Source organism: Leptidea sinapis, chromosome 46, assembly GCF_905404315.1.
Source record: "Leptidea sinapis chromosome 46, ilLepSina1.1, whole genome shotgun sequence".
Classification (NCBI taxonomy): domain Eukaryota; kingdom Metazoa; phylum Arthropoda; class Insecta; order Lepidoptera; family Pieridae; genus Leptidea; species Leptidea sinapis.
Window position 1 is genome coordinate 7,204,902 of NC_066310.1, and position 15,455 is coordinate 7,220,356.

The 15,455-nt window shown below is 34.7% G+C and overlaps 1 protein-coding gene across 3 annotated transcripts in view; it reads right to left on the reverse strand.

Annotated features, from left to right (window-relative positions):
• Positions 1-2,131: 2,131 nt before the first annotated feature.
• LOC126977860 (CDC42 small effector protein homolog) overlaps positions 2,132-15,455 on the reverse strand; it is an 81,324-nt gene continuing 68,000 nt past the window's right edge. For all 3 annotated transcript variants that reach the window (XM_050826498.1, XM_050826500.1, XM_050826499.1), the window contains exons 3-4: positions 15,277-15,371; positions 2,132-7,556 (exon numbers count right to left, since the gene is read on the reverse strand). In XM_050826498.1, the coding sequence (XP_050682455.1) occupies positions 7,548-7,556; positions 15,277-15,371 (104 nt within the window). In that variant the 3' untranslated portion in view covers positions 2,132-7,547. The remainder of the gene's footprint in view (positions 7,557-15,276; positions 15,372-15,455) is intronic.

Genomic DNA, 15,455 nt, shown 5'->3' on the forward strand with positions numbered 1-15,455 from the left:
GACCTTATCCTCATCGTAACTCTTAACTCAGATCTTACCCTCATTGTAACATTTAACTCAGATCTTATCCTCATCGTAACTCTTAACTCAGATCTAATCCTCATCGTAACTCTTATCTCAGATCTTACTCTCATTGTAACTCTTAACTCAGATCTTATCCTCATCGTAACTTTTAACTCAGATCTTATCCTCATCGTAACTCTTATCTCAGATCTTACCCTCATCGTAACTCTTAACTCAGATCTTACCCTCATCGTAACTTTAACTCTCATCTTATCCTCATCGTAACAATTAACTCAGATCTCATCCTCATCGTAACTCTTAATTCAGATCTTTCCCTCATCGTAACTCTAAACTCAGATCTTACCCTCATCGTAACTTTTAACTCAGATCTTATCCTCATCGTAACTGTTAACTATGATCTTACCCTCATCGTAACTTTTAACTCAGATCTTACCCTCATCGTAATTTTGATTTAGATCTTATCCTCATCGTAAGTCTCAACTCAGATCTTACCCTCATCGTAACATTTAACTATGATCTTATTCTCATCGTAACTCTTAACTCAGATCTTACCCTCATCGTAACTCTTATCTCAGATCTTACCCTCATCGTAACTCTTAACTCAGATCTTACCCTCATCGTAACTTTAACTCTCATCTTATCCTCATCGTAACAATTAACTCAGATCTCATCCTCATCGTAACTCTTAATTCAGATCTTTCCCTCATCGTAACTCTAAACTCAGATCTTACCCTCATCGTAACTTTTAACTCAGATCTTATCCTCATCGTAACTGTTAACTCTGATCTTACCCTCATTGTAATTTAAACTCAGATCTTATCCTCATCGTAACAATTAACTCAGATCTTACCCACATCGTAACCTTTAACTCAGATCTTATCCTCATCGTAACTCTTAACTCAGATCTTACCCTCATCGTAACTCTTAACTCAGATCTTATCCTCATCGTAACTCTTAACTCTCATCTTATCCTCATCGTAACAATTAACTCAGATTTTACCCTAATCGTAACTTTTAACTCAGATCTTATCCTCATAGTAACTCTTAACTCAGATCTTACCCTCATCGTAACTTTTAACTCAGACCTTATCCTCATCGTAACTCTTAACTCAGATCTTACCCTCATCGTAACATCGTTATTTTTTAACAATTAGGCCGAGGATTTTTGGACAGCCCTAGCCCAGGCTTAGGTCTAATTGGGCTGCCAGTTGCAATCACCAGCCTTAAGTTTTAGTCTAATGCTTTGGTCTATAAATTATGGTGTAAATGGTGCTCACTTTTTTAAGTCTCTAAATAAAAAAATAAATACATACATACACTCATAAACACATTCATTCATTCTCTCTCCTTCCCACAAGCACACAGCCGCTCCGAGGTTCGAGTCTCCTTAGGAGACGCCCCGCGACTGTTGTTGCGTAGTCTTTGCGGCCTCCACGGCCCATGTCCTATGTCGCTGTAAAAGCATGGCTAACAGCATAGAGGAGGTTTTAGTCGGTATGGGGTGTCCGCTACTCGACACTCCGACACTCGAGTCCGACATATTACGCCCCGTTCCGGGGCGTAAATACGTAACTGTATTTCCTCCTCTCAAAAAAAAACTTACCATATTAGACGCGTCCAAGCTCTGCAACCGAGAGTTTACAATGCAAGATTGTTTTTTGTCGACAAATGCTTGCAAAAATAGAAGAAGATCCACGTTTCTTTGGAAAAATTCTATGGAGCGACGAATCAACTTTAAAAAAAGACGGATACTTTAATACGCATAATCTGCACAGCTGGCAACCTTCGAATCCAAATTTAATGCGAGAAGAGAGGTCGCAATACCAGTTCAAAGTAAATTATTGGTCCTTTCGAACTATCGGGAAATTTATCTTCTCATAGTTATTAAAAAAAATCCAAAAAAAATCATAATATTTGGGGTATCACTTGGAATTATTTTTTTTAGATATTTTTTTCTGAGCGCTGGAGAGCTGTCCCGTGCGGAGTTCAAGGATTATCCATTCTTTCTGGGACACCGTATATCGTAGTGAGGGTCGTCCATTGATGTCTGGCGAGTACAACACCCGACGTCCGGTTCGTGTTTAAGAAAAGCAATAAAACCACATAATTATGAAATTCAGTATATTCTATGTCTATTGTACGAAACTTGTATAAATTTATCATTTTTACTGGAAAATGATTAACTTATAATACTTATGACGTTAGAAATACTGAGTAAAGAAATATACAGAGTTATTGAGTCGTCAATCATAGATTTTAAGAATGAATACAATCTAAAATTACATGCACTTACAATTATAATAACAAGATCAATTTTGCAAAATTCTATAAACTGGATTCAATTTTCATCCATAAAATTACAAAAATGCCCGCATATGGTAGATAGGTAACTAAAAATAGAATAACAAACAATTATTATTATTCAACTTCCAAATTTTTTATCGAATACGTGATGGCATATATATTGTGTACCATACAAGTACCTACATAAATTTTTCATACTAAAAATATTTCGTGTTGTTTGTGCTGTGCACACTTCATGCTATACTTTAATCTCTTTGGCGTTTATGAATCCATATCTCATAAGTGCCCAACATGCCGGAAAAGTTTTGAATTTAAAAGCAATAGTCATATTTAAAACTTTTGTGAGACATTATTATCTTATTTATTAATACGGCTTTAGGGGAGCGGGGGGCACGTTGTTACAGGGGTAAGAAGTTACACGCGTTTTTTACAGGGATTTTAAACTCTTTGATGGACATAATTGTACTCATTCGTTTTCTTATAACATCGTGCATTAGATAAATACAATCAGTGACCCGCCAAGCGCTGAGCTGCTAGGTTGTATGCGTGTGTCCCGATTTCAACCAAGTAAGTAAAAAAATCCTTTACGATATTTTTGATTCCTGTTGACTATATTTTTTATTTAGTCAAAATTTTTAACCTTGAACCTTCATAATATATCTATCTTCCTTTAATTTACAATATTGTTTTATTCTACTATCGATATCTATATTAATGATATCGATAGTAGAATAATAAATTAATTAAAATTTATTAAGTAGAATAAATTGAAGTCATTTAATAATGACTTCAATTTATATTTAAAAACGTGCGATGGGGCAAGTAGTTACAATTGTTTGGGGTCAGTTGTTACATGTAACAAAAATATTACCATATCTGGTATTGTACCGTTCGTTTCCTTATTTTAAAAATTCTACATATTCTTTGTTATGAGAAACTATAAAAGAAAAACAGAAAGAGGTACAACTAGTAAAGAAGTTTATGAATCTGCTGCAGCAGAAGTACTGCAGAATAAAACGAGCATTCGTAAAGCAAGCTTACGACAAACCTACATTGGTATTCTCAGAAGAAACAGAACATAAATTTGCTTTTTATCTACTCAAAAGTTCAGAAAACAGAAGTACGCAAACTAGCTTATCAATGTGCTCGACTAAAAAATATTCCCCCCAGCTGGCATAAAAATAATACGGCTGGGCTGGACTGGTTTAAATGTTTTATGGATAGAAATCCTCAACTATCTCTACGAACACCAGAAGCTACTGATATCATCTTTGAGTTGAGCAACATCGTTCAACAAAACCAACGATAAAGATTTTTTTGACAAACAGCAAGGCTTGTTCCAAAAATATGAATTCACTGCTTCAAGAATATGGAACGTTGACGAAACAGGTGTCACGACGGTACAGAAGCCTAAAAAAATAGTTGCTGCCCGGAGTCAAAAACAGGTCGGTGCGATCACATCTGCCGAAAGAGGGACACTTATTACTCTTTCATGTGCCATAAATGCTGCTGGGAATTCAGTTCCGCCAATGTTCGTGTTTCCCAGAATGAGAGACACGGATCTTTTTCTTCTTGTAGATGCGATTGCAGCGGGAAATTCCGAAGAATTTCTACTCCTGTCATCCATCCCGAAGGATGGATGACAGAAGTAGAATTTTTGAAATTTTGGATCATTTCATTCAAATGTCAAACCTTCTGCTGAACAGCCCGTTCTGCTCCTTTTGGATAACAGCTCGCATGTAAATTTTAATATCGTTGAGAAAGCCAAAATTAACAACATAATCATACTGTCATGTCCACCGCACTGCTCTCACAATTTACAACCATTAGATGTGGGAGTTTATGGTCCTTTTAAAAACCACCTTAATTGAACACAGATAGCCTGAATGTATAATCATCCAGGAAAAACCACGATGATTCATGATATTCCTGCCGTGGTGAAAGATTCACTGCCTTTAGCCCTAAATCCTGCAAATATCATGAGAGGATGCAGACCAACAGGGATATGGCCCTTCAATCCTAACATTTTTCGAGACAGTGACTTTGCACCTTCTTATGTCACTGATCGCCCTAATCCAGAAACAGATTGTCCCATGACTTCGAAGAACATCTCCAATTTGACACTTGACCTGGAAAATCCAGAATTGTTAGATTCTACACCTCAACTGAACATAAGTACCACTGAAATCATACAGGGAATAGAAACAGCAACAAATCCAATGCCTGACACAACTAAAAATATTCCTGTTTCACCTTGTCCAAATCCCGTTAGTTCGCAAGATACAGAATGTTTAACTACATACTGACTCCAGATTTGGCAAGTTTTCAATAAGATAATGAAATAGAATTCTAAAAGACACACAGATAAAACGTGAGTAAAGCCGTATTAATAAATTAAAATAGTCATATTATTCAAATACTGATTTATATAAAAATATTGTGTATTTCTTTTTTTTTCTCTGTATTTTTTACTCTGTTCACCGCTTCAAACTTCATTAGTTTGAGATTTAAACAACTTCAGTCATTCGTATGCTCAAAGTTATTCGGGCATGAAGACATTGATATTTCTATATTTTTATAAATAAGACTTATTTTCTACCAAACAGTGTATATGAAACTTAGCGATAAGATAATGAATGGGACTGTGTATTTGCCGAACTGACCACTGTCAAAGTGCTTTTGTGGCTGTTTGATATTCGCCATTTTGGCGCTATTGGCCTCAGCAAACATGGATAGATGGTTGGAAAGTATTTACAAAAAAAAATGTGTACGTAATACGTTGATTTTTGAAGTATAAGGAACAAAATGAACGAAATTAATTCAAAATGCAAGAATACTTCAGAGTATTGTACGTTCCAGCCATATACGTCAAAATTAGTTCTCTGGACACTCACGAGTGGCGCTTCAAATAGGCAAAAAATTTGCTGTCAAACATGGTACAGCCTGTCCAGTGGTATTTATAGAGGTCAGTGATTTGCCTGTATTCACTTCTCGCTTGCACGCTTTAGTCATTACGTCCGCTTTGCATATTCAAACCATCAGCATGTTAAATTACGCAAAAAAATATAGATTTGTAACAGACTAAAAATATTGGCACTATATTTGTATCCCTTTCTTTGTCTAATAGCCTTGTCTCGCATTAATAACCGGTATTCTATCCCACTCTTTCAGAATATGATCAGAAGTGATGATTGCAAAGCGAATTTTAAGTACATTCCAAATTTTAATATCTCAAGCTTCAACATTGAGTATTCAATAATACTCAAATTTAGAGAAAGAATAAGTATATACAGAAAACCTAAAAATTTTACTTTTCAAGGAAGTTTTAAAATAAAAATATCGTATCTTCACTTTTACATGTTTATTACATTTCATTCTTAGGTAAAAGTAAGTTTGGACTCAGACATTAAAACGTTATCATAAAAATTCAATTGTTTATATATATTGTTTAAAATCTAATATGCTCTTAAATATCTACTTAATTTGGTGTGGTAGAATTACAGTTCCCTGTGAGGAACTGCTTATTAATTAATTCATTCAATTGAATACATTCGAGGCACATTATTTCGGCTTATCAGCAAAAAAATGTATCTTGACAAAGATGGTAGTTGGCAGGTCTGCAATTCGAGATACAAACATATAAATCAGGGTGTGCTCAAGCTTGAACTGCTGGGGATCTACCTCAAAATTGTTAGACTTCGATCGATCGACTCTGAGAGGCTTCAAGTATGTGTGTTGACGGATTGTCGTCTAGGTAGATTGTTACGATGACATAGACATTAGTTTTGCACACAATAATTTGCATTTTTTTAGTCAAGCTAAATGTAGGTCTGTTGTAAAATGTCAATGAAAAAACTCATAATTGTTGAAAATTGCGAGTTTATTGGTTCTTACGAAACAAACGCGTTCAAGTGTCTAAAGTTCTAAACTTAACTAAAGAGTGACTTTGGATTTTGAATCTGCATGTACTTTTCATAAGATGGTACATAATTACCGATTTTAGTTACCTAAAACAAAGTATGTGAATAGTTCTATATCAGATTTCTTTCTCGAGATCGACTCAAAAAGCGATCGACCGTTTGAGCACCCCTGAATAAATAAAAAAATATATAATGGTCTTCAAAAGTAAATTAATGTACTTAATGGACGTAGTAATAATCTTGTGTGATAAATGTAGGTATTTATCAAATTGCATTCAGTTGGTAAAATTTTCCCTTTACTAAAATTTAAATAGCCACCATAAGATTTAACAAAAAATCGCATCAAAAGCTAGCACATTTTGTCACGTATTATTGCCATCTACAAGCAAAATCATTGTCTCATCTAGGGGATTCCATGTTTTTTGGATCCAACGTTAACTACTCGTATTTACTCAATTGTATTTCCAGTAACATACTTTTATATTTGCAGTCAAGACTGATTTTTAAAACAATATAATAAAATGCATGTATGCAATATATTTCACCATGGTTCTTTCGTGATAAAATCCTCATTACATCAGACCTAATATGACCATCCATAACCCACGCTAGGATTTCATCACAATCAAGGTTATTAAGAGGAAGAGAACAAGCTACATAGTTATCGCTTTTATTACAATAGTAAGGCTAACATTTACAATAGATAATACCTCTATTACATTAAAGAAACATATGAATGAAGCAGGTGGAGACCAGGCGTCGCGAAAGACGGGTTCATCTTGACTATCGATCTTCGTCGCCAAAAACCGGATGATACTAGATACATATTAAAACCTTAAGGTAGGTCGCACATACAGCAGCAAGCAAAAAGGGTAAGCAAACTCTGTACAATATTTTCACCTCAGCAATTGGAACTGGGGTAGTTTGCGGCGAAAAACGGATAACTATAGCGAAATCGTTGATATGTCATTTTGAGGAGGCAATTATTAGGAAGAAGAAGGAAAAAGGATACTATATTTTAAAAATCATGGTTGCGACCAATTTGGAGATTTTAAATTTCTGTAATGTTTTCTGCTTGCTGCTTGGTGTGCAGCCCTTATTATTTTAGACTACTTGACTTGTCAGCAATAACCAATGCCGCGTAAACGCCATTCGATGGTAACTAACAATATACCGGATGACTCTGTATGTACAAAACTTTACAAACTATCTTACGACTTACATTATACATAATTATGATAAAATAAATATCGTTTAAGATCTGACTTTCACGAACGTTGAGGCACTCCCGGCATTCCTTCAATACACCTGAAACGTAAAGAGACACATACATTAAATCTTATATCTTTGAACGAGCAATTCTTGGATATAAATATATATATATACCAGCTGACCCAGCAAACGTTGTATTGCCGATATTAAAATCGCGATACAAAAGTAACAGTTGAAATTTAAAAAAAATGTCAAAAAAATTAAAAAAAAAAAATCGTGTGGACCACCCTTAACATTTAGAGGGATGAAAAATAGATGTTGGCCGATTCTCAGACCTACTCAATATGCTCACAAAATTTCATGAGAATTGGTCAAGCCGTTTCGGAAGAGTACGGGAACGAACATTGTGACACTAGAATTTTATATATAAGATAATCTGAATCTCGGAAACGGCTCCAACGATTTTCATAAAATTTTATATACAGGGGATTTCGGGGGCGGCAAATCGTTTTAAATTTTGAAAAATGTAGTTTTATCCGTTTTTTTTTTTGAAAATCTGCTACAATATCATTAGAATACAAAGGTTATTTTCGCCAACAAGATTATAATCAGGGGGGACATCCAGAAACGAGAAGAATGCAGATGTCTCCAGTCCTATTACTTTCCCATTTAAGATTATAATCAGGGGGGACATCCAGAAACGAGATGAATGCAGATGTCTCCAGTCCTATTACTTTCCCATTTTAGATTATAATCAGGGGGGACATCCAGAAACGAGAAGAATGCAGATGTCTCCAGTCCTATTACTTTCCCATTTTAGATTATAATCAGGAGGGACATCCAGAAACGAGAAGAATGCAGATGTCTCCAGTCCTATTACTTTCCCATTTTAGATTATAATCAGGAGGGACATCCAGAAACAAGAAGAATGCAGATGTCTCCAGTCCTATTACTTTCCCATTTTTTTTCAAGTTTTGTACCTTCTTAAAAAACTGAGCAAGGCACGGTCGTGCAGGTACTAATAATATTAAATATACTTATAAAATACTAACAAACCGTGCAACGCACGTGAAAAGCACATCTCTAACGTATATACAGAAAGATAGAAATGAAAAGCGAATCTATTGTTATTGTCACATATTTTGATTGAAAACTCGTAAGGAGTCAGCCACTCCAGCAAGTTGAATATTAAACCACTAGCTAACGCATACATAGACAATCAAAATGGTCACACATTATCAGGCTATAATTTAATTTAATTAACATTAGCGTCTGTTTGCTAATATTTTTTTTGAGACGAGACGAGCAGGACGTTCAGCTGATTGTAGTTGACAAGCCTTGCCCATTACAATACAAATTCACTTACTGAGATACATAAACTAACATGATACACATATTGAGCGGCAAATCGTCGTGTATACACATAATTTTACTCATAATGTTTAAAGTTACAATAATTACCTCTTTACAAATTATATTACATTTATTATTTTTCATTGGTCAAATACTACTAAATTACTCTAAATTATCTTATAAAAGTCTATAGTAAGGCCAACGAGACGATATAAATAATGTTAACAAAGGCTTCATTTTATTTGAATAAATTATATACCTACAAATTTTGGGTTCCCTATTTTAATCGCTGTCGTCTGTATGAGAAAAAAAAGGTTCATCGGAAGAGTCCGAATCGGACGTATTTATGACAATTCAAATTCAAATATTTTTATTCATAATAGGATGTGACATCACTTACTAAAAGTCAAAAAATTACCACCTATTCCAAAAATTATGCCTCAGACGAGAAGAATGGGCGCAACTGACTCAGCGGGATTTTTTTCATCAAGCAATATGTTTACAAAATATTTTAGAATTATACTAAGTATTATTTAATAGCCTGAGGGTGGTCGCTCCATTCCCAATCTGTGGTATCATTAAGAAAGTCATTTATGTTATAGTAACCTTTACCACACCCAATTTTCTGAGATCTTGTTGTAGAAGCATATACAGGATGTCCCAAAGTTATGGGACATGAAGGGAAAGTACCTTAAATATGTTATTTTTAAAAGTTAGTAACTCTGCATTCAAAGATTTTCTTAAAATTACTTGCCTCGTCTGGGAATCAAACCGACTTAAAGGTAAAAAAAAACATCCCTACTCTTATGATGCCAATCGACAGAATGGCCAAAAACTAATAACTCTTCTTAAGTAACATAGTATTTTAAAAGAAAGTAGTCAATTAAGTGGGTATTTTTTTATAAATTAATTAATTAAATGTTCTCTTCCATCAGGCTGTGTCTGCTTTAAATTGCTCCAATGCCTTCTATAGAAGCATCAGTATAGATGTTGATTGTGAAATGTTGGGCAAATATTTCTAGAACTGGTTGAGAGCATAGCAAGTTTTTTATCATGTGAAATGCTTTTTGGCATTTGTCTGACCAAACAAATTTTTGATTTTTCCTGAGTCAATTATGCAATGGTTCAAGTATTATTGCCCTTTTTTGTATATACTCATGGTAAAAGTTTATTTTTCCGAGAAATTGTCTTTACATACTTTTGTGTTCGTGGAACTGGAAAATCCTTTATATAAATTAAGTTATCTTTTAGTGGTTTCACAGAATTATTCTGTATTATGTGGCCCAGGTATTTGTGGTATGTGGACAGATTTTGATGCCAATGTGCATTTGGTAAATTTTAACCTGAAACCTTCGGTTTTGATCGCCTCTAACAACTTTGTGAAATGATTAATGTGGTCTTGGAAAGTTTCAGAATAAATGAGTAAATCATCAATGAAAGTTTATACTTTCTCAATATGTTACTTAATATTCTCTGAAAAATTGCAGGTGATCTCTTCAGCCCAAATAGTAGTCATGTCCACTGAAAGTGGCCATCTTGTGTTACAAATTCCGTCTTTTTTCTATCTTTGATTCGCAAAGGGATGGACCTAAAAGCAGAGTTAATATCTAATGTTGAAAAAAAAAATGCAATTTCTAGTTTTTACAACTAGGTCTTCAATTAATGGAAAGGGTTGAGCCTGAGGCACAACTATTTTGTTCAAGTCTCTGAAGTCAATACATAGCCTGAATTTTCTGTTTTCTGAGTAGCAAGTGTTTCTTGGCTGATTTCTTCTAGATATAGATCCCCAAATTGTAAATTACCATCCTCATCTTTGTAGGTATTTTCGAGTTCTTTTGTCATTGTTATATTCTTCTTGACTGGTACCTTTTTTTAAACTATTTTTTACTTTGATATACCTACACAGGTTTTTTCACAATTTCTTTATGAAGACTGGCTGACTGTAACTCTTCCGGTATTTTATATACTTTATTATCCATCGTAGCTATTGAGGTTATAGAAGTAATGTTTGATTTTCCATCACTTCCAGGCAACAGTGTAAATTCAAAACTTAGTTTCTCCATTTCCAATCGAATTTTACAAACAAAAATGTCGTTTTATAATGATAGTTTTTAGGATCGGCCAATTAATAAAACGATAATGTGTTGCTCTGAAATAATAAAAGTTTTATTATAATTTATAGTTTTTAACACACTTAATTTATGACATCACCATATTAAAACAAACCTGAAATAATAAAAGAAACGACATTAAAGTTTATTCTTTAAATATGCCAACTCCTTATTAATTAATATTGATAGTTTCTACTTTCAATTCCAATATTTTCATATATAATCTATTTTACCTCTAACCTCCAAGTATGTAAAATGTGATAAAACTTTAAAACACAGATTAGACACAAGTGAGTGACATTGACAACACATTCATAAATGCTTTGACATTCCTTTAGGCAGTGTGGTAAAATTCACATTAAAGGTAATTAAGAAAATAGGAATGTATTTTCTTTACAAAGATATAGAACATGATCAAGAACATATTGAGAAGCAACAGTCAAAATATTTATTTCTTTAAATTTTTCTCTTAATGATTATTAAGGACCTAGGTTATAATACCTAGGTAACACTGAAAATGTTTAGAAAATGAAAAACGACTTAATGTAGAAAGTTGCCAATACATTTATTGTTTTTTGAAGTAATCTCCGTTCCTCTCTACACATCGTCGCATTCGATGGAACCACTGAGAAAAACAGTGGGGCCATTCTTCCTTAGGGGTCTCTTCTATGGCATTCTCAAACGCTTTCACAGCATCTTCAGGGCTCGTTAAGCGAATACCTCGAATTTAATAAATAATAAAAGTCTCAGGGCGCCAGGTACGGACTGTATGGCGGATGACTCATTATCTCGACACCTTCCATAGTCAAATATTCAACAGTCCGTTTTGCGGAGTGCGCTGAAGCATTGTCGTGGTGAAGGAGGGTCCTGCTTCGAGGGCGCTGCTGTCGAATTTTTTCCAAGACAACAGGCAACCAGCGATTGACATGCCAGTCTGCAGTTACTGTCTTTCCATCTTTTAGTACAACTATCGCGAAATGACCTTTCCGACCAAAAAATGAGGCAATCATCTTTTTCCTTTTCTTCCTCTCTTTACCTTAGTTGGCCGATCCTCGAAAGGAAACACCCACAGAGCTGATTGTCTTTTGGTTTCGGCTTCGTAGCAATATATCCAGCTTTCATCACCTGTGAGAATGTCAAATACAGCATTTGAGTCACCTCCGTTGAACTTAACTAACATTTGGGACACCAGTCCATGCGAAGGTGTTTTTGGTCGGCGATTAAAGTATGGGGAATCCATCTGGTACAAAGCTTCCTGACGCCTAAATGTTCGTGTACTATTTTTTGAACTTGACTCATACCAATGCCTAGGCTTGCCCGTATCTGCTGATAGGTCACACAGCACTGATCTTATCTTCAGTAGTCGCTGTTAAAGGACGTCCCCGCTTTACTTTAGAAGGAGATTGCTACGTCCACGCTTAAACTCGTTAAACCAATTGTAAAATTTGCCGCCAATTAACAAAAACAAATGACAAATGAATGCAATGTACCACATTAGGTTACCAAAGAGTTCCAAAATTGAAATTCAAAAAAGTTTTCATTAGCAATGTTTCTAACTGGCCAGTTCTATAAACTTTCAGTGTCAGCCACTTATAACTCAGTTCAGTCTCATATAATGTAACTCAGTAACAGTCCGTTTGTTTACATTCTTAATCGTAACCTCTCTGGTTTGAAACAACAAAACACTATCTCGAACAGTAAGCGAAACACCTTAGATCTATTATTTAGCAACATTGACGTTGAAGTTCACCACTGCCTTACTCCCCTCGTTACAGAAGATGTATATCATCCATGTCTAGAATTTAATCTCTCGAACTCACTAATTCGTAATATTCGTCAGAAACCCGTCAATAGGCCCAATTTCTATAATGGGGACTATATCAAAATTAATGAATACTTATCACAAATCAATTGGCACGAATTACTAGTAGTTGATTCAATTAATGAAACAATTAAACTTTTTTATTCCATTCTAAACGAAACAATAAATAAATTTATACCAGTTAAAGTTAAACATAAAACTAATTTCCCTGGTGGTATTCTAAGTCTCTAATTCACATAGTGCAAGAGAAGCTTCAAAAGCATAGACAATGGAAAAAAGATAAAAATCCTCGTGATTACGACGAGTTTGTTATGCTCAGGGCTCGCCAAAAACTCGTACAGAGCAGGTGTTACAAAAACTACACTGAGCGTATGCAATGCTTCATTCGTAAAGATCCTAAACTTCTCTTCTCTTATACTAAATCCCTTAGAAACAGCGAACAAGGATACCCCACTAAGATTACACTTGGTAATAGTACTTACTCAGGTGAAACTTCAGTTTGTAATGGATTCAGTCAATACTTTGAGAGCATCTTTGTAAAACCAGCAAACTCGTACGATGAACCAAATTCTCTAAACTTGAATCATAATGAAACCATTTGCAAAATTACTATAAGTGTATATGAGGTTCGTAAATTGCTTAAAGCTTTAAAAACTAATAAGGGAGCTGGCAGTGATGGAATCCCACCGATTTTTTTAAATAAGTGTGCTAACAATTTAGCCTTACCGCTATCCATAATACTTAATCTCTCCATTAACGTCTTCAGTAGTTTCCCTGATGTGTGGAAAGAAGCACTTATAGTACCGTTACATAAAAGCGGATCAAGAGCCCAAATAGAGAATTACCGGCCCATATCGATTCTGAACGCAATGAGGAAGTTATTCGAAACAGTTGTCTATAGATACATATGCCCCATTATAACTAGATCTATTTCCTACGAGCAGCACGGATTTATGAAGAACCGTTCTACCGTTACAAATTTAGCTGTTTTTACGGATTACGTAGTACAGGGCATGGACGAGAAATATCAAGTGGATGTGATCTACACGGATTTCGAAAAAGCATTTGACCGAGTAGATCACGTAATTCTACTGCAAAAACTAAGCGTGCTAGGCGTAAATGGGAGCTTATGCAAGCAGTTGTGACGGGTAGTGCTAGAAGTAACTTTGTAATAATACCCTCAGGAGTACCACAGGGGTCCATCCTAGGTCCGATTTTATATAACGCTTACCTATTTGATATTGGAAGTTGCTTCCACCTTGCACAGTATTTAATGTTCGCTGACGACACAAAAATATTTGTCAAAATACGTTCACTTGACGATTGTCATAAACTACAACATGACCTAAATGCATTGACAGAATACTACGCAAGGAACAGAATTATAGTTAATGTTAAAAAGTGCCATCATATTACTCTGACTCGTAAAAAAAATATAATTGAATTTAACTTCAAAATTAATGGCACATGTATACCCAGAGTGACTGCGGTTAGAGACCTGGGTATCCAAATCGATGCTAAGTTTTCAATGAATGAGCACGTTGATAATGTAGCAAATAGAGCTTTCAAACAACTAGGTTTCATAAAACGAGTGACCCGTTCCTTCAGTAATCTGGAATGTATAAAGGCACTTTACTTTGCGTACGTCCGGAGTATTCTTGAATACGCATGTAGTGTCTGGACACCCCAATATATTATACACATCGAAAGGCTTGAAACCATACAGAAACAGTTTATTAAATACTTAACTTTTAAAGATTTTAAAGAATTCAAAAGTTATGAGGAAGCGTGTTCTCACTATGGTGTCGACACACTGGAACAAAGAAGGAATCAAAGTGACATGTTACTTCTGCAAGCAATTTTGAGTGGCTCCATCGACTGTCCTAGTCTACTGTCAGCCTTTTCATTAAACGCTAAATCTTTAAGATCGCGTCACACGCGCCTTTTACATGTTCCCAAACCTAATACAAATTATGCCCAAAATTCCATAATTCCGCGTCTGTCACGAATTTATAATAAACAGTACGCTGAGTTTGACGTATTTCATTTATCAAAAATTAAGTTAAAAACAGAAATAATAAAACATCATCGTAAAAAATAATAATAATAGGTAACGCAACACACACAAACACACACGCACACACACACACCACACACGCATACACACCCCACACACGCACACACACACCACACACGCACACACACACACAGACACGCGCGCGCTATTGTAATCTTTTATTTGTTAGTATATATAGTACATTTTTAAGTCTATTCTGTTAATATATGATTTCTTTTTATAATTTAAAATTTATGTAATCCTAAGTGGCTTTATGTAAAACCTAGGTTAATTTTGTAAAAATAATTGTTGTGTACGCTGTTGATTACTTTAATAAATAAATAAATAAATAAATAAATAAATAAATAAATAAATAAATAAATTCTTTATATCGTCTTAGCCTTAGTATTGTTAATTTCTTAACCGTGAAATCTATAGTACTTATCATATTGTAGATACTATAATAATATATACCTTTACTCCATACGGCATCTCATAGCCACCTTTGCTTTGCATCTGGTTCTGTATAGAATGTAGAAGGGACGAGGGCATATCCACGTCGGTTGAACCTGAAAATCAGAAAATCTACTTTATAATACTTACAAAAATAATGTTAATATTTATTTAGGAACTATAATTTTATTTTAATAGTT